The sequence below is a fragment of the Leguminivora glycinivorella genome, chromosome 26 (genome assembly GCF_023078275.1).
Source record: "Leguminivora glycinivorella isolate SPB_JAAS2020 chromosome 26, LegGlyc_1.1, whole genome shotgun sequence".
In the NCBI taxonomy this organism is placed as follows: domain Eukaryota; kingdom Metazoa; phylum Arthropoda; class Insecta; order Lepidoptera; family Tortricidae; genus Leguminivora; species Leguminivora glycinivorella.
Genome location: NC_062996.1, coordinates 8,721,097 through 8,744,267, shown reverse-complemented (window position 1 = coordinate 8,744,267; position 23,171 = coordinate 8,721,097). Strand labels below are relative to the sequence as shown.

Below are 23,171 nucleotides of genomic sequence, written 5' to 3'. Positions count from 1 at the left end.
AAGAGTAGAAAACGATTACTTTTAAATGATAATTTTGACCTCAAAAGCCTGCTTTATGGTGTTTATACATCGTAATTATGAAATCAGGCCAAAGATGCGGTATCTGGTTCCGTACAGTGTTTTTCTAGAAATTAACTTTAAAAATACACATAGCGACCAATTGTAGTTTAGATTTGTCATACTAAAAAGAAAACAACATTTATTAATACTGTTTAAAAGATCTTTCTATAGTAAAACATTGAAAACAAGTATTGTTTTCTATATAAAGAACTTATAAGTTAAACTGGATCATAGTTAAATTCTCATGCACGGGACTGCTATTATAGAACAAAATAACCTGTATAACGGAATCTCAAATGCTACTATAGCATAAATTGATACTATAATAGCGTTACTGTGTCCTCTATGTCAACAAATTAGCACAATAGTCATCATTACATCACCATTATAGACCTTAAACGTCACGGATGATACTGCTATAGGCCTATTATATCACTAAATGGCTACATAATTGCGCCAAATCGGCTCTACAGTACCAATATAGACTATTTATAGGACCATTTAGTGTGATTTAATTTGGTGTCCTCGACCACTATATGACCACAAATTCTTACTTGAGAGGAACTATAATAAGCACACAAAATTTCATCCCCATCGGTTCAGCCGTTGGTAGAGATGGGCGGCGGGAAAATACCCGGGGTAGATATCGGGTATTTACCGGGTATTTACCCAATCTACCCGATATTTACCTTTTCTACCCTAATAGGTGGGTATAAATAAATATTGTAATAAAATGGGTCATAAATTGAATTTAATCGTGAAAAAATGTTTTCTTGGTATTGTATAATATATTTATATTTTATTAATATAGTTCTATAAACATATATCGAAGTATTTGTATTGAATAAGGAATTTGTTAAATATCATTGACATGCTTGTGTGTTTGTTACCTCCTCCTCCTAAACGGCTGAACCGATGGGGATGAAATTTTGTGTGCTTATTATAGTTCCTCTCAAGTAACAATTTCTGGTCCTATAGTGGTCGAGGACACCAAATTAAATCACACTAAATGGTCCTATAAATAGTCTATATTGGTACTGTAGAGCCGATTTGGCGCAATTATGCAGCCATTTAGTGATATAATAGGCCTATAGCAGTATCATCCGTGACGTTTAAGGTCTATAATGGTGATGTAATGATGACTATTGTGCTAATTTGTTGACATAGAGGACACAGTAACGCTATTATAGTATCAATGTATGCTATAGTAGCATTTGAGATTCCGTTATACAGGTTATTTTGTTCTATAATAGCAGTTGCCGTCCCTTTTAATGCGAAATTTCTAAAATAATTTAATGTGTGTAATATTTAACAAAAACTGTTCTAAACGAGGAACTTAACGAAAAGTGGCGTGTGAACTTGTGAAGTTTAGTGTCAATTAACATAATTTGGATTTCATATACTTCCATCATTACTGCAAAAAGGTATGCGATGGAAATTTTACCGTTAAAAGAATATTAGTTTAATGGAGTATTTTAAATGCGCCCTCGATTTATACATGTTTTGAATAAAATAAATAAATATAATTTAATACAATAAAATTATTGGCACCATAGTTTCTACTATGGATCCAAGAAGTAAAACATACGCTTTTATAGTTCGACTATATCACTTATCATACGCATTCACTGCCATAAGCCTGCCATTGTGGATTCAATTAGGGTTGCATGAGAATTTAACTATGATCCAGTTTAACTTATAAGTTCTTTATATAGAAAACAATACTTGTTTTCAATGTTTTACTATAGAAAGATCTTTTAAACAGTATTAATAAATGTTGTTTTCTTTTTAGTATGACAAATCTAAACTACAATTGGTCGCTATGTGTACCTATTTTTAAAGTTAATTTCTAGAAAAACACTGTACGGAACCAGATACCGCATCTTTGGCCTGATTTCATAATTACGATGTATAAACACCATAAAGCAGCCTTTTAAGGTCAAAATTGTCATTTAAAAGTAATCGTTTTCTACTCTTATATATCTGATTTGGTTTATAAAACATATAGTAAACTCAGCTATAACGCTATTGTGTTTTAAAAGAGATACCGAAATCATTATTCAACAGGTCTGTGATATTTAAAGAGTCATTGTGGCGTATACGGCGATGAGATATAAAAGGCATTAGAAAACGACTATAACCTTTTCAAAGCTATATAAACGTATCCTGAAAACTTCATTATAAAAATAGCTCTATAATGGTATTCATATCACTACTATACAGTGTTAAATACTATAGCAGTGTTTTCCAAAGCCACTATATCCCAAAATAGTGGTATAGTTAGGTTTTAAATCTGTTAAAACACAACTACTAAAAATACTATAAGCGGCTTGTTGGTAACCTTAATAGCGCAAATTGATTGCATAACAGTGATTTCTAACACCATTATACAGTAATATTGTTCTATAATAGTCATATTTGATCCTGTTATAGACCAGGCCTATAGCGGCTCTATAAAATGGTGATATAAACGTTTACATCACTTCCTAATAACACCTTTTAGCTGTATAACGCAACAACTATAGCGGCTTGTCGGGAACCTTAGTAGCGCAAATTGCTTGCATAGCAGTGATTCCTAACACTATTATACAATAATATAGACCTATAGTAGTCATATTTGATCCTGTTATAGACCAGGCCTATAGCGGCTCTATAAAATGGTGATATAAACGTTTACATCACTTCCTAATAACACCTTTTAGCGGTACAAGCTTATATAGCTAAAAGGTGTTACTGGAGGCTTTTATACGACAGGCGGTCACGCGAAAACCTTTATACGACATCTATAGTAGCTTTTAGCGTCGAAACGAAAACCAGAATTATAGCACTAAAATGTTACTTGCTGTTTGTTTGGTAAAGCCTACTATCTAGCCGAAGTCACATAGAAGGCATTATTACAGTCCGAATTCAAAGCAAGTGTTAATTAAAATCACACATGGACGTGGCGCTTGTTTAACTAAGTACAAACTAAAGTATAAGTATCCCATAAATAAAAATAAAAAAAAGTAACTGACCGGTCAAGTGACTTATTGCACCCTTTAAATACGGATGCAACTACCTGGCGTTTTGCAAAGCTGTGACCTCATTGGCTAATGAATTTGAATTTGTCTGTCCACCGTGTTTAAGTTAAGTAAGTTATTTGAATACTTAGTGGGCCTAAAACATCTGGGGAATACAACTTTTTAATTGAATGTGGTAAATAACACATGATATATGGAATATTTGGAATCTTTGTTAACATTTTAATATTAGTTAGTCAAATATATATATTTATTTTAGTAGAAAAATATATTTCAGTCATGTAAATTAAGAATAATCTTTAATTTCATAGATTATTTTTTATACCCGCTCATATGGGTAGATACGGGTAAATACCGGGTAGATTGGGTAGATATGGGTATTTTCCCGGTATTTACCCGTCAGCGCCCATCTCTAGCCGTTGGTAACAAACACACAAGCATGTCAATGATATTTAACAAATTCCTTATTCAATACGAATACTTCGATATATGTTTATAGAACTATATTAATAAAATATAAATATATTATACAATACCAAGAAAACATTTTTTCACGATTAAATTCAATTTATGACCCATTTTATTACAATATTTATTTATACCCACCCATTAGGGTAGAAAAGGTAAATATCGGGTAGATTGGGTAAATACCCGGTAAATACCCGATATCTACCCCGGGTATTTTCCCGCCGCCCATCTCTACCAGTGAATATTGTGGAAAAGTACCTACTTCTTTCCGCACAATTTTGCTTCATAGAAAACGCACTTTTCGAGCACATACATTCTAATAGCTATTTTTATGGGACTAATAGTGAAGTTCAAAATTTAAAAATATTTGAAAAGTAAAAAGCGCTAGTGCGGACAATGTTGCTACATAGAAATCGCACTTTCCGAGCACATACATTATAATAGCTATTTTTACGGGACTGATAGCGAAGTTCATAATTAAAAAAAAAAAAAGTAAAAAACTCTAGTGCGAAAATGTACAACTTTCCGAACGATTTTTCTGGGACGGATGGTGGCGTTCAAAATTTAAATAAAATTGGAATGTAAAAAACACTAGTGCGGAAAAGTACTACTTTCCGCATGATTTTGTTTTATAGAAAACGCACTTTTCGAGCACATACATTGTTATAGCTATTTTTATGGGAGTGATAGTGAAGTTCAAAATTTAAAGTAAAAAGAACTAGTGTGGAAAAGTACTACTTTAAAAGTACCTACTACTTGCTGCACGATTTTGCTTCGTAAAAAACGTACTTTTCGAGCACATGCATTGTTATAGTTATTTTTATGAGACTGATAGTGAAGTTCAATATAAATAAAAATTAAAAGTAAAAAACCGGCCAAGAGCGTGTCGGGCCACGCTCAGTGTAGGGTTCCGTAGTTTTCCGTATTTTTCTCAAAAACTACTGAACCTATCAAGTTCAAAACAATTTTCCTAGAAAGTCTTTATAAAGTTCTACATTTGTGATTTTTTCATATTTTTTAAACATATGGTTCAAAAGTTAGAGGGGGGGGACGCATTTTTTTTTTCCTTTAGGAGCGATTATTTCCGAAAATATTAATATTATCAAAAAACGATCTTAGTAAACCCTTATTCATTTTTAAATACCTATCCAAAAATATATCATACGTTGGGGTTGGAATAAAAAAAAAAATTCAGCTCCCACTTTACATGTAGGGGGGGTACCCCAATAAAACATTTTTTGAACTTTGTTGGCGTGATTGATATACATATTGGTACCAAATTTCAGCTAAAGCTGTCTAGTGCTAACGGTTACTGAGATTATCCGCGGACGGACGGACGGACGGACGGACGGACGGACAGACAGACATGGCGAAACTATAAGGGTTCCTAGTTGACTACGGAACCCTAAAAGTAGGTACAAAACCTTGCTTGCTGTAAAAACCTACTTCATTTTATTCCCTTATAATATACTGATGAGTACGAGTAGGTCAATAATTGTACTATCAAATACAGAAACTAAATGACGTACATGTCAAATGGTAATAACTACGCAAATTCGAGTGCATGCGTCTGAGACAAGCTCTATCTATAGCAAACCAGTTTAAATGTAGAAAGACAACAAGGAACGGATAAAGCTTACCATAACTCAATGAAAACAGGTTTTAAAAACCCTATCGCGATAGGGTTTCGGAGTTAACTTAGTTAGTAGTTATGGTAACCTCATAGTAACAGATTCAATAAGCTTACCGTTTTAAAAGGTTACCTTTAAAAAAGCTTACCATTTTATTTAGTAAGAAAATTGATTGGGTAAGCAAATTGATGAAGTTAAGCCTAAAAAGGGGTTTTCCGGTCCCTGGGTACGACGCGCCTATAACGCCAAGTCAATAGCAGAATAGGTAAATAGTTGAATGTTCTAAGTTTAGTTAATGTCAATAGGTAGACACTCCGCAATAAGTATAAGTAATATAAAAATAGGAAGGTTTTCTCATCGATCTGAAGCTGTAAGCAAATAATAGGTTCGCAATCACAAACGTTTAAAATTAATACACACACAATCGTAAATAACAAGTCATTAGTAGCAGATAAGACGCATAGTAGGTATCTTGAGAGCGCGACATTCCCGCCCGGGCGATCGGCCATACTGAGGTGAGTTTGGCCAGCGGCACTCAAACTGTAGGCAGCAAAATTACATAGTCGGACGGTGGGCCGGTTATGCCCGTAACTGACGGGTAAGGGGATGCACGATTTCAATGAAGCTTCGAAAGGTCTTCTTCGGTTCTCACTTGAAGCACTGGCGAGGAGTCGGATTTCCGAATATGGATCTTTCCGTGCTTCACCCACACATATTGAAAATTTTTTTCCTTCGCCACGGCCTTCGTTTTATTTAGGAGGATCTTATTCTTGACCGTTAGGTGGTCATTGACAAAAACCCTGCCAGCGCCCTGAAAGCCAATATCTTCGAGGGTAATAGTTCTGCACAAGCGAGACGCGGCGATGAAGTCCTCTTTCGTGTACCTATTCGTAAATGATACTATAATGGACTTCTTACACACATTGACTGAGTCTCACGGTAAGCTCAAGAAGGCTTGTGTTGTGGGTACTCAGACAACGATATATATAATATGTAAATACTTATATATACATAGAAAACATCCATGACTCAGGAACAAAATATCTGTGCTCATCATTCAAATAAATGCCGGGACACAATTACCGGGATTCAAACACGGGACCGCAGCGCAGCAGGCAGGGTCACTGCCGACTGCGCCAGACCGGTCCTCAATATAAATAATCCTCTTCCTAAATGCGTTAGGTGTCGCTACAGGTCCCATTGACATATATTTATTTATTTATTTATTTAAAAACATATTTCAATGACATTACAGATAAATCCAATGCGTCATGAAACTTAAATTAAAAAAAAAACAGTAAACAGAAACATGAAAACAAAAACAAACAATAAAGATTACAACTAAACAATTGATTTGGGCGATGACGTAACAGCGTGGCTCCGTGGCGTCGTTTGCCCCGGTGTAGGATTCGGCAGAAACGTTATATGTCCCATTCACCAATTATAGGTCCTATTTACCTATAGGTCCTATTGACTTATAATAACTACATGGTGAAAAATTTCACCGAGTTAAGTCTTAGGGCCAGTTGCATCTACCACATTTGAAAGACACATCATCGTCACGCAGCAGACGTCTATAGAATTTCCCCTACAATAATAGTTATTTGTTATACAAGGGGGCAAATTTGTATTTTAACTTCGAGTGTGGAATTGAAAAACGAGCAAGTGAAAGGATTCTATAGTTGAACCACGAACGAAGCGAGTGGTTCGAGAATAGAATCCTGAACTTGCGAGTTTTTTAACACACGAGAAGTAAAATACATTTGCACCCGACTGTAACACAAAACTTTTCCCCTCACTATAGCAGTGATAAACGCATTTTTTGCGTTGTAGTTTACAACGCAAAAAATGCGTTTATCACTGCTTCCAATAGTTCCGCAGGTGGTAAATCATCTTTATTACTAGATTCACCAACTTTTATCAATTTTAAAGCAGTTAATTTGACTTTATTCAGGGTCAAATTACTTTACCCACTAGTGGATAAAATGCGTTTTTACCCGCTGGTATTAAAGGACAAAACACGTGTTTCCGAGCTAGTGAGGGGAAAAATAAAATTTAACGAACGCTTTAACGGTGACAGACGGTTTGGTGCAACCGACCCTTAGTGGCTCTGATGGCAGAACGATAAAGTATCAGAGGCCGTGAGTTCAAGTCCAGCCCAAGGTAGTAATAATTTCCACTTTTGAATGGGTATTGTATAACGTTAAATAAAAATTCCTTTTTGTATTACGTAGGGAATATTTTTATTTTTCGGCGGTTTGGTCAATAAAAAAAAAAGATGTTGAATAAATACTTTTATTAGCATTGAGTGTTGGTTTTCTTAGTTAATTAGTTCTATACACTAGTAAAGATTACTTAATACAATGTATTATCTTAGGTTTGTTTGTATTCAATATTTAACTATAACTCGTGGTAGGTGTTATAATCAGCCGGCGTATCATGCTTCCAATTTTATCACTTATCCATGTGGATAAGACATCTGTCACTCTCACACTGACATACTTGCCAAAGCGTGACAGGAGTCTTATCCACGTGGATAAGTGATAAAATTAGAAGCATGATACGCCGGCAGGTGTTACAAATTCATAAAAAGTGTGCCATTTCCACACTGTGACTTTTTTAATTCAAGGAGCTGAAAAGTTAGCCTAGACGGAATTACAGGGAGGCAGGGGCGCCACAAGACATCGGAAATTGTTAGTTAATTTGAATTTTCGACACTTATTACCGTGACCCGATGGCCGAGCGGTTTAAATATCGGTTTGGTAAAAGTTAGGACGCTGATTCGAATCCAGCTCGGGATAAAAAGTAGACACCAAATAGAATGTCCAAGATTTGTCACAAGAACTACGGTCTCGATTGCACTTCGATGGTTTATGTAAATTTAAAAGTGCGAGAACTGCGGTCTCGCTGAAGTGATAGTGTTTTAACACTGCGTATAATACCACTATAGACGCCGCATCTGGTAGAAAGCGCGGGACTCAGCACGAGAACTACGGTCTCGCTGCATTTTAGTAGTTTACGTTAGTTTAACATGCGATTTTTGCATTAGGGTATTTTACATTACTTTTGACAGTTCGAGAACTGCATTCTCGCTGAACTTAAATATTGTTTTAACACTGCGTATAATACCGCTGCCCACTACACACCCCACAGCTGGTATAAAGCGCGAGACTTGGGACGAGAACTACGGTCTCGCTGTACTTGTAATGTAGTTGTACTCCGCTGAGGCGGGAGAATATCTTCACTGTGTCTCCGTGACGGGTTACTCTGAAACAAAACAAATAAAATATATTAAGCCTAGTGGCATCGATTGCAGACGTTTCTGCTAATCAGAAGTTAAAAATATATTAATTCATTAATTAATTAATAGCGTTGTCAACTGATCGAGGAACGGAGAGAGTGAGCTGGTGATAAGGTAATGGCGCCTATTAACGTGGTACTTCAGGAAGATTTCAAAAGATTCCAAAAAATTAAGGGTATCAAAGCTCGTTAACGACCACAAATATTTTTTTTATGGAAGAGTATTTATTGAACTATTAGTTTTGAAGAGTTTTTGGATCATTTTAGTTTATTATATGTCATAAAATAATTATTGAAGCCAGCATACCTAAATTTTCTATTACCGTGGTAATGAACAGGCTGCGGTTCTATTAACGCGAATTGAGATTTCATTACCGAGGGTATGAATGATAGTGTTTTTCTGCCATCGGTAAATAGAAACCCATCTCAAAATTCGGAGCTTAATACCGACGGTTGAATATACAAATTATGACAAATACATATACCTATACTATCTTCCTTTATAAATACCCACAGAAGACTCAGTTTCATCTAAGAAATCTGTACTTACGGTACTCTAAATGTCATATTTTGATACAAGACTAATATGTCGCTCGGTAATAGGTACTTCTTTAGGAACCTATTACCGACCCAAACAAATATTGCATGGATCGGTAATAGATTCTTATATATTCCATTACCGAGGGTTATCCGATCGTACCATCGGTGATAGGCATATATTGGAGTATAATAAAATCTAATTCCGACCAATAAAAACAATGTCCTACAGATGTATTTTCATTACAAATCAAAATAAAATATTGCAACTATATATTAAAACCAAGTTTACATAACTGGTGAGTAATATCATCAGACTTTATCTCAATTTTAAAAAAAATTGACAAATTAACGGTTTTCATAGAAACTACGAAATCAGTAATGAAGTTTTTGCTAAAAATTAAGGTTTTGTTGAATATTTTTCATACCACGTAAATAGTTCTTTGATAGCGTGAATAGATCAAGATTGAAACAACTGTAAGACATTATATAACTGATCACATATACTTAAAATAAAGCATAAAGAACTAATATCACTACTTTAACCATTACTGTGGTATACCACAGTAATAGAATCTACTCACGAAATGGCGCCTTTCACCGCTGTCTTTTAATTTCCACTTTAAACACATTTCCAGGCTAAACAATACGTACAAAGTACTCAGAAGTCATGTAGAAAACTATTAACAATAATTTAAAATGCACAACTTTCACCTATTTGCCACAATTATTATGTAAACTGCTAAATGAGATTGAAGTTCACTTAGGTTTAGCGTCACGCGTCAGTATGACACAACATCTTCTTGCGGCCCCGTGGCAAAAACTGTCAAATAGCGAGTGTCTTCTTTCATTCACACTCTCTAGCGCCTATATGTGCGTTAGTCAACTAAAAAGGCTTCCTTTGTGTGAGTAACTTTATTTAGGAAATTGGTCGGTTTGCCTATAAAATGCGTATTTGCAAATGCGGCGGTAATGGACGTCGATTTCGATACCCGCGTTGATAGCCGCCGTTACCTTACTGGGAATATAGACAAAATGAGAGGGAGAGATATGAATAAAACATCAAGAGAAGGATAAACAGAGATAGATACAAAGAAAAAGAGAGACCTTGGGGCCCGTTTCTCGAAAGGTACAAGCCTTGTATTACAAGTGCGCGAACTGTCAAATCGTATGGGTTGTCATGGAAACACAGTTGTAATATAAGGGACCTTTCGAGAAACGGGCCACTATAAGCTAGAAAAATACAAAGAATAAGATCAAATAAACACAAAGACAGAGTTAAAGTGAAAGAGACATGGGAATGAAACAGAGATTGGTTTGATTGAACAACAAATGCGATACTAATGGGAAATTAAAATATAACACGAAAGAGAAGAAAATAGATAGAGGCATATAGATAGACTGAGAGTGAGAGAAAGAAGGAAATAAAAAGAGATTGAAGAAAACAAGAGCAAGAAAAGATAAAGATAAACTTACTTGAAATCATAAAAAGGTTCTTGCGGAGGATACCGGCAGTCTTGTTCGCACGGCGTATCACCATTGATGGTGACGGTAATGTCACCACCGCTGCTCCTGACGGTGACGAAGTTACCACCGGTGTATAGACGGTAGATATCTACAGTGTTATGCCTTTGATGGAAGATGGCGTATCTGAGGACAATCGTAACTGCTTAGATAATAGCACTATTTAAGCCATAATTCAGCGGTGTGGTCTGTTTTTTTTAACTTATCAAAAGCCTTTGATCAAGTAAGTCATGGCAATAAATCCGGCTAAGGCATTACAAATATTTCATACAAATGGTCAAACCGTCTTTATTTCAATTTATTTGAAGCAACGGGAACATCTATCTCGATATCACTTAAAATCATAAAAATTGAATCATGTATTGAAGTTGGTGTGTCTCAAGGGAGCATACTTGTACTCACACTGTTCCTTTTACGAAAATTACTTGCTAAGTCCTGTTGGACAAAAAAACTTAGAGTAATTTACATTCTTTCAGTTCACAGTTTTTGAATAAAGTTTTCAGAGGTTTCTGTTCATCATCCTCCTTGTGTTATCCCGGCATTTGCCACGGCTCATGGGAGCCTGGGGTCCGCTTTGACAACTGATCCCAATATTTGGCGTAGGCACTAGTTTTTACGAAAGCGGCTGCCATCTGACCTTCCAATCCAAAGGGTAAACTAGACCTTAATCGAATTTGTCCGGTTTCCTCACGATGTTTTCCTTTACCGAAAGTCGACTGGCAAATATCAAATTCAGAGGTTTCTGTCAGGTACAATAATTAAATTTAATGAAGTAAGTCCATAGTTTCCCGTTTCCTAGAGGTTGTCTGGAAGAGATTGCTTCTAAACGATAAGACCGCCAGTTATTACAGATGTAGTGCGAAAAAGGTTTCCTTCGGAAACGTTCGTATTTGTCATGCTAGTTCAGTCAATGTCAGTACATCTTGTACTGAGACTGACTGAAATATCATGACACGTTCGTACGTTTCCGTAACAATACGAAGGCAAATCTTTTCGCACTACATCTGTACCTAGTACATACATACATACATACAATCACGCCTGTATCCCATAAAGGGGTAGGCAGAACACATGAAACTACTAAAGCTTCAGTGCCACTCTTGGCAAATAAGGGGTTGAAAGAAAACGAAACTGTGACATTGCAGTGACAGGTTGCCAGCCTCTCGCCTACGCCACAATTTAACCCATATCCCACAGTCGCCTTCTACGACACCCACGGGAAGAAAGGGGGTGGTGAAATTCTTAACCCGTCACCACACAGGCAACCTGCTGTACCTAGTAATTAAGCGTTATCCATCTTTTGTGTATTTTTTTCTGCACAATAAATAATATTGTTATTATTAAATTTCAAAGATACCTGGGAGCGCTGGTGCAGTCAGCGAGAACTAAGATCTCGTAACAGGATGCTGATGGCAACGGGTCTTTTCCGCCCGATAGTGTGCCCACGATTGACTCTTCTAGGCGGCATTCACCTGAACAGAAAACAAAATTTCTTAATACCTACACCATAACGTTAAAAAATAATCTACAAGGATGTTGCCATCTTTAATTTTTAACAAGCAGAAACGTCTGCTAACGATTCTAAACATTCTCAATATAACAGACGTTTCTGCAGACGTTTCTGCTTGTTAAAAATTAAATTTAGTATGGGTTAGCACATTGTTACTGGTGAATTCTCAATATAACTTGAGACTCCAGTGCCGTTACAAGACGTAATAGTCTGTCGGTAGATGGCGCTAGACGTCACCCCAAGACGTGTGTACATAAGGAAAGGCATGGAAGGATTTGCGATGTCCGGCGCGGCTTCCGTAGCTCAATTGGTTAAGAGCATTGCACGGATTGCAAAAAGGATGCGGGTTCAAGTCCCGCCGGAAGCGTAAATTTTTCCATTTTTTCCTTTAATATAAAGATGTTGCCATCATTTTCAACTGACTAAGTCGGTGTGTCTGAGTATAAACTAACCTAACCACAAAATTAAAATTTTGAAAAAAATCCCGACCGCGACATAGTGGACCGATGTTTATGAAGCATGGCTAAGAACACTCCCGACTAACTCAGCTTTCAAACAAAAAATCTAAATCGAAAGCGGTTGATCCGTTCGGGAGCTACGATGCCACAAACAGACACACACACAGACAGACAGACACGTCAAACTCATAACACACCGTCGTTTTTGCGTCGCGAGTTAAAAAGAAGTGATGAATACTTACGATAGATTCCTAGTTTTTTCATAACCTGCATATTGCTCCAACTATCCAGCATCCAGGCGAAATTCTGTGAGGGGAACTGCATCTCAGCCCCGTTGTTTAGTTTCACAAATGCTAGGCCATTTTTCTCCTGCAAAAATCAAATTTTAGGATTGAAATGTTGAGCACGTAATTACGTACTAAGTACAGGGTGGCCCAAAAATACATTGACAAACGTTTGTATAATTACTTTTCTGTCCTTACACGAATGATTAATAATTAATAATTTTTGACCGAATAAATCGAATCGTCTTCAAAATATCCTCCTTTGGCTTTGAAGTACGAACGCAAATATTGGAACAAAAAATTATCGATATGCCGCTGCACCTCTAGTGTGACTTTCGTCTGACTTATTCTGCCGTCCTATCACTAAAACCCATCTAACCCACAAATGATAGTTTTGAGATATGGGCAAAAAACATAAAAACCCATATCTCTAGGAAATGTGTCGATTTAGTCCAGATTTCTTTTATTCTTAAATTAAAACTAAATTCACGCTAACATTATTTAAAATCAATTTAATTAAATATTGTTTAATTTATTAGAAATTCGCCATTTTGTGTTTAAGTTATGCAAATAATTCCTAAAATATGTATGATTTTACTGTTAAAACACGGTTAAGTATACTTTAGCCGTTTTTTAGGATTGAATAATACATAAAACATGGCTTAATAACGGCAAAGTAAATTTACGTGTTTATAGTAATCGTAACTGAGCATTGCATAATAATCTAAAAACATAGCTTAATAACCGCAAAGACACTAAACAATTTTATACTATTGTATATATGGTCTAAAAAAATGCTGTAACCGTTTTTAAGCTATGCAATGACTACTAACATCGAAATAATTTGTATGCATTCCTAATCTAAAAGCCCGCTATATGACAAACCAGCGACGATTACTAGGTTTTAGCATTGTCATTCTTTTTAAAAGGAGTTTATCATTTTAGCAATGTCCCGTTTACCTGCAGTACCTGCACTAAGTTTCAAGAGCAATTCAATTTGTTAAATGAATAAAAGACAACTGTATGATATTGTAACCATTTATTTGCATGCATAAAAAACCTCGTTATAAGTTATGTTACAAATTAACATATTTAAACTTAATATAATATTCTAACATTAGTGAAAACTAACATAACATTAATATGAAACAATAAAATTCGCTTTTTACATTGCAACAAATCAATTTGCTATACCGACACGGCGAAAGGTGTCGCTCTTAGATATCCAAAGTTATTCGTATTATTACTATAATACACTATTAAAATAATGTTTTTATTACCGAGTTATATAAGGTTAAAAACGGTTGACATTGGCGGTTCTTACAAAAAGAAACACGGATTTCATTTATTATTCGCCAAGCAAGTGAAAATAGCAATCTTTATTTATTTTATATCTACTTCAAAAATTCAAAATACATTTAGGATTGTTTGACATAATAATTTTCTCTCTTTCCGCTTGATTCCGTTCTTCTTAAAATTTATTTTTCTTTTTTTGTGCGTTTGGTTTTCGACATTCGTATTATTAATATTAATATTACGAGTGTAGTGCTCTATATCGACGGTGGTTCTACGTCGATAAATGGTTATATGTACTTATGTGTAGGTCAGTCCTCCTTTTCTGTATGTAAAACTTCTGGATTTGAAGGGTCTGAATGAATTGGTACAGCAGAATACTTATATATCATACATCTTTTTTTTTCTTTAAACTAGAATCAATATAGAGATCTTTGTTAACAATTTCTGGTAAAATCAGGTGCATCATTGCTTAAAATTGTATTAACTAGGTTATATTTAAGTCTGTTTCTCTGTTGTTTGTATGAATTGGAGCGGATAAATCAAGATAAAGCTTCATTTTGGATGATACATATGTTGTCATTTTACAATTTTTACATGCTAGGTATAGAGTTCTTCTTCTTTCGAGTCATCACTTGTAGTTTCAATGCGTCTGCGACGGAATAGTCAAAAACCTTCTTTCCTTATATCAAGATGAGAAGCATTTTACGAATGATTAAAGAAGTAAACGTTGTTCGATTTTGTTACAACGAAGGATAAACCCAAATTCGATGATCGTCAGCAACGGTTTTAGCTTGGACCAGTAAAAGGGAGTTTTAAAATTGATGTATTTTCGTCAGCATTGAAAATTAAAGCAGAAACGTTCGACATGGCTAAGTTAGGCAAAGAATTCTGAGGTATCAATCTCAACAATTCTTGAAACAATACACAACGATAGAATGTTCCTTGGTAAAGATCGAGTTGAGCAATCCCCTTCTGTTCTACATTTAATAAACTTACTGCTGGTGTGATGACTTGTGGTCGGTTTTTCGGTATTCATTTTATTCGCAGATCTCTGTTATCGTTTGTATCCTGAAGTTCGTAACAAGCCTAAAAGAAATAACTATTAATTAATTTGATTTTTGACTGCATTATTAAATCAGCTTGACGGTAATATAATGTTGCGCAAGTAATCCATACCTAAATAGGTACTAAAACATTGTAAGGTAAATAAATCCTTACAAAATGTATGTGGCTATGGCAATGCCTACATAGTAATAGGATGGTACAATGTAATTTCTTGACTTTTTTGTTTACGCTTTATTTGTACACAATAGTTTTAACTGGGCTCTTGATCGAATAACTTATGAGTTAGGTATTTACTTGTCGCGGCAAACGTGTGATAATACGTTAGCAAAACGCAAGTTGTGCTTGAAAAAAACCTTAAAAAAAAGATATTTAACACTTACCTGGTCTTCGGTTTCTTAACATTTTAAGGACAAAAATGTTCATTCACCGGTCACTACAGCCTTCGCACAACCTTCTGCGCGCGAGCCGCTCGGCCGACTGTCGGACTGGCGCAATAACTTTGGAAGGTATACTTTTACAACTAGCGGGGTTTTAGCGTAGCTTTGCTGGTTTGTCCTGTTTCAGTGTGGCATTATGAATATTTTTTAGTAATAAATTCACCGTAAAGCGCAGTAACTAGGTTTTAGTGATGTATTTGTAACCGAAATTACAATGAAAGTCTTTAAATACACGGTTAAAGGACTTTAGCCGTGTTTAAGCGTAGTATTTTATTAAAAAAAGTGAATGTTATAAAATGTAATAACGCAATTAAACGGCTTTAATGGGAATTTATGAAGCTTATGTCAAGTAACGTTGTTATAGTTATGTATCGTGTGATAAAACTATGAAGATAAACAACTGCTAAGCGCTTTAATATAAGTTATAGAAGACAAATGTGGGTTTGCGGTTTTATACTATTGAAAAGGGTTATAAAATAGTGCACTTAGCGAGGTATGTCGACTCTGTATCTCGGTAACTAAAAATGATAAAAATATGATTCCAAGACCAGTCGATGGGGAATTCTTTCCTATTTAAGAATATTTATCCAAATGAAAACTGGTAATATGCAGCTTAGAGGGGTTCTAGTGATAGGACGGCAGTATTGCACTTATAACTTGTAAAATACCCTAATTTTTGTGATCAATAAACGGTCTAGGGTTTTAAGATTGATTACAAACTATAATTTATAGTTTTAAGTAAGGTGCATTTACATAAGTAGGCTGAAACGTATCGAGCTTATGAATCTGGAAAAAATGTCTTTACACGATTGGTCTACATTACAAACCTTGCGAAATATCCATGCTAATGCTGTTGAAATATCCACGGTGGATATAGAAATATGCAGAAATATAGGCCCAAAAAATATTTTCGGTAACTTCGATATTTTGGTTTATTACAACATTATTTCCCCATTCTTTGTCAACGTATTTTTGGGCCACCCTGTAATGCCCCGAAGAGCTTTCCAAAATTGCAAATGTTCTCACGGAAAATTCTTACATTGGCCAAGATTATGGGTCAATTTTTATGGCATTTGATGAGTTGATAACAAGCGCGAGTGTTTAATCAATGACGAAGAGATCATTAACTTTAAAAAATAATAGGCGAGACGACTAAAAAAAACTAATTAGTCCGTCAGTTAGATTATCAAAGAATTTTAGACACGTATTTTTTTTTTCTCGTAAACGAAAAATGACGACGGTCCTGGCCCCGTAGCCGAATGGCATTTCTCCGACGCCAAACGAAAGCGATACGCCGCTGGCTCTGTCGCGCCAATACGCAAGCGCGATAGAGATAGATATCTACTAGCGCTTCGTTTCGTGAGCGTTTCGTGAGCGATTGTGCCATTCGGCTAGCCATCCTGTGCGTTGAGTTTCGCGTGACGTCACGCCTAGGTACAATTTTTACTTAACCTCCCACTCCGGAACTTTCGTTTAATTAGAAGAAGCGAATAATATGTGTTCAGGATTTTCGGACGATCTAACTGTCTGACTAAACAGGATGCCATTTTTTTATGTAGTCGTCATCCCTATTACATGCCTTATAATCAGGGAGCGTACTTTTCATGCCGATGACATTAATCTGACGTCACGCTCCGTATAGGGTGATCCCAAATAGTTTTATTGTAAATTATTAATCATTAGTCGTCAATCATTTTAATCGTGTACAAATTACTTCAAATACAGTAGTCCATTTACATGTGGCATAAATAATACCTACTTGAAATGTGAAACGTGAATAAAATTATTTGATTTGTTTTTATAAATAAATTTAATTAAATAGTATTTATTAACAACACATTACAATAAATCCCTGTAGCCACGTAGTCCGATTGCTTTGTCCGACTAGTCGGACGACGTGGATTTATTTGTCCCGTTGGTCCGTCTATCGGACTATAAGGAATCGCAATTCCACTTCGCCCGAGTAATCGGTCTACTTGGTCTTTTGAATTTCAGTTAGATCGACTATTCGGCCTACATGGATTCGCAATTCCGCTCAGTCCGAGTGATCGGTCTACCTGGCTTTTTTTTTCGTAATAGATCGATTCATCGGATTAGAAATTCTCTCCATAAAGTCAAAATAATTAAAACAGTTAAGTACATGTTTTTATTATTATGTATTATATATCTTAATTTGATAATGTAACTAACCTAAACAAAACAACTCTTCTGTTTTTCAAATAAAACTAAAATTTATACTATGTATTAACATTTAAAGAGCGAGCCTTTCCAAGCCAAACGCTCTAAAAAGAAACCTACATCCATATCAAAATCTGTAAGCATTGCATTTAACTGTTTTAATTATTTTGACTTTATGGAGAGAGTTTCTAGTCCGATGAATCGATCTATCACGAAAAAAAACCGGCCAAGAGTGTGTCGGGCCACGCTCAGTGTAGGGTTCCGTAGTTTTTCGTATTTTTCTCAAAAACTACTGAACCTATCAAGTTCAAAACAATTTTCCTAGAAAGTCTTTACAAAGTTCTACTTTGGTGATTTTTTTCATATTTTTTAAACATATGGTTCAAAAGTTAGAGGGGGGGACGCACTTTTTTTTCCTTTAAGAGCGATTATTTTCGAAACTATTAATATTATCAAAAAATGATCTTAGTAAACCCTTATTAATTTTTAAATACCTATCCAACAATATATCACACGTTGGGGTTGGAATGAAAAAAATATCAGCCCCCACTTTGCATGTAGGGGGGGTACCCTAATAAAACATTTTTTCCCATTTTTGATTTTTGCACTTTGTTGGCGTGATTGATATACATATTGGTACCAAATTTCAGCTTTCTAGTGCTAACGGTTACTGAGATTATCCGCGGACGGACGGACGGACGGACGGACGGACGGACGGACAGACAGACATGGCGAAACTATAAGGGTTCCTAGTTGACTACGGAACCCTAAAAAGGCCAGGTAGTCCGATCACTCGGACTGAGCGGAATTGCGAATCCATGTAGGCCGAATAGTCGATCTAACTGGAATTCAAAAGACCAAGTAGACCGATTACTCGGGCGAAGTGGAATTGCGATTCCTTATAATCCGATAGACGGACCAACGGGACAAATAAATCCACGTCGTCCGACTAGTCGGACAAAGCAATCGGACTACGTGGCTACAGGGCAATAAATACGTAGAAAAGAGAATTTCTCTCTAACGTAAAGCACACCATCCTTCTTGCATTCATTACCATGCAAAGAAATTCATAACTTAAAATGATTGATGACTAATGATTAATAATTTACAATAAAACAATTTGTGATCACCTATATGGAGCGTGACGTCAAATTGATGTCATCGGCACGAAAAGTACGCTCCCTGCTTATAATGATTAATTAACGCAAGATTTGAGAAAGGTTTAAACTTGTACATTGTGATAATATTGTCTTCGGTTACCGCGATAGTTACTCATGACTCCATAGTTTTATTTCTTGTACATTGTGTTCGAAACTTGATCAAATTTATTTAAATTTGGTGGAGACTTGGGTTTTTCCTTGTACTGATTCCCCAATGATTTTATAATAAGCGGCATTTAGTACACTATAGGCTAATTGACCCTTTTTTATAGTTTGTCTTATATTGTTACTTACTGTCCCATTAACCGAAAAAAAATATCACTATATTTTATTATGATTTATAAACCGCAAAAAATATTTTTAAAGATACTTTTACGTAGTTAATCAGGCAAAAACAACATCAGCCATGTCATCTATAGATTTTCTGTGAATGAGGTCATTCAGTGCGAAAACAACTCTTTCTGACACTTTAAGTACGAGGCATAAATATCATTAAACTTCTGTGATTCGCCCTTCGTGATTACACTGTACTTTACATGTAGTAGCACGCGAATGTGCTGCCATCGTACACAATTTTAGAGTAACATTTTTAACAAAAAAATATCTCGCCTAAATTGGGGGTATTTCATACACGTTTTGTGTGGCGGCCATCGTGCACGTACTTTTCCTTTGTTAGTGAAATAATTGTGTTTTTACTAAGTTTAGTGTAGTGTTTTGTGTTTGCGGATAACATGGGAAAACGCAAACATCGTGAGGAAGATGAGGAAGATTACTTGGAAAGAAAAATCCGAAGTCTCGAGAGGAAAAGATTGAAGATTCGTCGCAGGCGCCGTCATCGTAGTTATAGCCCTAGTAGGTCCTCATATACAGATAATGAATATGAGTATGCGGACCAAGATATCGGTGAGCCCGATCCCTTGCTAGAGGATTCGCAATATGAAGGTAAGATTTTCAGCTATCTTCATCTAATCATTTGATAGAATGTGTCTTATGTACATGCCAGCTTTGTTTTATTAAATAGATACATTGTGCAATGAGTATAGTCTGTAAGGCTATTACCGACCCTAATTTATACCTTCAGTTCAATCCGAGAGGTTGATCGCTGTGTAAAAGGGAAGCACATATATTCCTAGAGCATCAGTCCGTGAGGCTATGCCGGAATACTATAGGTAAAATACCTGGTTGCGGCGAATTGTCAATGCTATCAGTCTAGACTACAGTCCGCGAGACTGTAGCACGACTGCCTATATGTTTAAGAACATTAATTACGTTAATTACAACGGCTTACATGTACTATTTTATACGTAAGTATATAGATATGTAGATACGTATGTAGATACGTACGTAGTTATAGTATAACATCCAACATCGAGGAAGTAGGCGGTAGAAACACTACCTATTACCCTACCAAATGGGCAATTCACAAAGATCACCGAGCCGCTTATGATGTCTGACCAGTATAAGCGTTGGTCTCTGATTGAAAACATCATGTCTAGAGATAAGGGTCAAAGATAATGGACACTTATTTTTTGTTGCTGAAATTAGAGCAGCATTGTGAAGGCTATTTGACCGTATTGTTATAGAATCCCCATTGACCAACAATACTGTATACGACTTAACCGATGATGAGGCCGGTGCTTCAACGTCGGGTGCGCTGCCTGCTGCTGGCGGGCTGCGATCGGTGGTCATACAGAATGGAAGCGCCGCCGGGCCCCGCGCGGTGGACGCGCCGGCCCCCGCGCCCCCTCCCGCACCCGCCGCCGCCGCCGCGCCGGCGTGCGCGCCCGCGGCCGCGACCACCACGCCGGCTGCGCCCGCTCCCGCGCCTACATCCGCAGCTACCACCACACAGGTGACCGGTGAACAAATTGGTTTACAAGAATCTACGCCGATTGTGACCGCGCTTGATCCCGGTTTATTATGTTTGTTGGGCGATGAGCCCGTAAAAGAAGAAACATTTGGTCCTTGCATTCACGACGATATATCGACGAGATAGTCCAACATTCTAGTTAATGGTATGAAGGACGATATTAAGAATGATATTTTAAAACGTTACGAAATACCAGAAAATTTAAAGTTAGCGCAAGCTCCTATACTCAATCCCGAGATTAAGGTCGCGTGTAATGATAATGTTTTAAAACGGGATAATATTCTAAGTGACAAGCAAAGGTTGCTCTCGACTATTATAACAGGAGTTGCCAATACATTGTCGAATATCTTGACAACAGATTCAACTTTAGACAACAACAAACAGGGGATTATAAAGTCACTGAGCGATACAGGTAGACTATTATGTCACTTACTTTTTCAGAGACTCAGAGCAGGCGTAATTTCTTGGTGCCTAGTTTAAATAAGGAGATCAAGGATAATATTAAGGACTTAAAGCGCGATAGTTTGCTTTTTGGTAAAGACTTACAAGAAAGTCTGAAGTCAATAAAAGCAATGACTAAAACCGGAGCAGAATTGAGACCGACTGTCACAAAGCCTAAATAGACGCCCAAGCACCAACAGGCAGGAGCAGGACCGTCGACATCGAGGGCTTTAAACTGGAGGGGCAGCCGTCGTCGGCGTCGCGGCCGCCGCCTCGCCAGAGTCGCCAGACGCCAGCGAGGACGAGCTACACGCGTGGCGGGCGCAGACCGCCGCCGCCGTCCCGCCGCGCGAGCGACCGCCGAGCGCCGCCGCCGCGGCCGCACGCCCGGACCTCGCGCCGCTAGCATCGGATGCTGATACACAACCTCAGGCTGGTAGACTTCAATTCTTTTATAAAGTATGGTTAGGCATTACCAAGGATCCCACCGTATTGTCTTGGGTCCGTGGTGTGCGTATTCCAATATCGGATTGTATATCTCAATCGAATATTCCTGTTAACAAACCCGAGTCGGTTGCACACGAGACGATTATGAACGAGGAAGTCAAAAAACTTATTAGTGCTGGTGCTATACAAGAATGTGATCCGTGTCAGGATCAATTCTTGTCCAGTATTTTTCTTATTAAAAAGAGTAATGGAAAAAATAGATTCATTCTAAATTTAAAATCATTGAATAAGTTTATATGTACCCCGCACTTCAAACTCGAAGATTATAGGACAGCAATGAGACTTTTATCACAAAACGCTTACATGTGTTCAATAGATTTGAAAGACGCCTATTTTGCGATAAATATTGATCCTGATTAGAGATGGGTAGGGGTGAGTAAATACTGAGTATTTACCCGTAATTTACTCAAAGCACCGAGTAAATACTCGTATTTACTCATTTGGGTGAGTAGAAACTGTTACCTAAAAATAATTAAAAAAATGAGATTTAAGTACTTAGTCGTGTTTATTTTAACTGTGTGGACATGTTTAAATGATATTTATATTATTAGAAGCTTATGGGAGTCTTAGTTTGTCGAAAAAGAGGTAATCATTGTGAGAAAAAAATAGTGATAATGTTTAGTTAGCAGTTTTGTTTTAAAAAAGCAGGTATTCACAGTAAAAGTATGAGAATTAAATTAAATTGATGTTCTAGATAACGGCATGACGTTCGGAAGTGATTGTTAATGTGGCACTTACGACCTTTTATTAAGGGTTTTCTAAAAAAAACTCAAAAATGGCTCAGCTGATGACGTTTAAAGTACTAGTTTTGTGTTTTGTATTATATGGGCAATAATTTGACGGTTTCTGGATATTTTTCCAACAACGAATTCGAAAGTTATAAAGGTATAAACATTATTTCGGCCTTAATTATCGTTTTATTCCAAAACTGTTCATATTATTAAAAAACTTTTTTAGAAACATTCAATTAATTTTTAAAGACCTATCAGATGATGTATAACACACTGGTAATTTCTGAATTTTATTTTTGTGAAAAATAGTTACATGTATGGAGAGCACGTCTTTAAAATAAAATTCATATAAATTTGATTACTTAACTTAGTAGCCGATAACAAAATACACCAATATTTCTAATTTGTATTTCCATTTCAGCACGCTAAATAGTTTATACCCACCAATTTGAGTAAAAACGAGTAAATACGGGTATTTTGAGTAAATACTGAGTATTTACTCGATATTTACTCTTGAGTATTTACTCACTACCCATCTCTGATCCTGATTACAGAAAATATTTACGATTTCTTTGGAAAAACAAAACATACGAATTCTTGGTATGTCCATTCGGCCTAAATATTGCTCCGTACATATTCACGAAGTTAATGCGTCCTGTTGTGCAGTTTTTGCGCAATCAAGGTTTTTTATCAG

General features: G+C 36.4%; 1 protein-coding gene across 1 annotated transcript in view; it reads right to left on the bottom strand.

Annotated features, from left to right (window-relative positions):
- Nucleotides 1-7,752: 7,752 nt before the first annotated feature.
- Nucleotides 7,753-23,171, bottom strand: part of LOC125239836 — a 106,585-nt gene continuing 91,166 nt past the window's right edge. The window contains exons 28-31 of the mRNA XM_048147551.1: nucleotides 12,751-12,877; nucleotides 11,898-12,012; nucleotides 10,493-10,666; nucleotides 7,753-8,446 (exon numbers count right to left, since the gene is read on the bottom strand). Of these exons, the coding sequence (XP_048003508.1) occupies nucleotides 8,290-8,446; nucleotides 10,493-10,666; nucleotides 11,898-12,012; nucleotides 12,751-12,877 (573 nt within the window). The 3' untranslated portion in view covers nucleotides 7,753-8,289. The remainder of the gene's footprint in view (nucleotides 8,447-10,492; nucleotides 10,667-11,897; nucleotides 12,013-12,750; nucleotides 12,878-23,171) is intronic.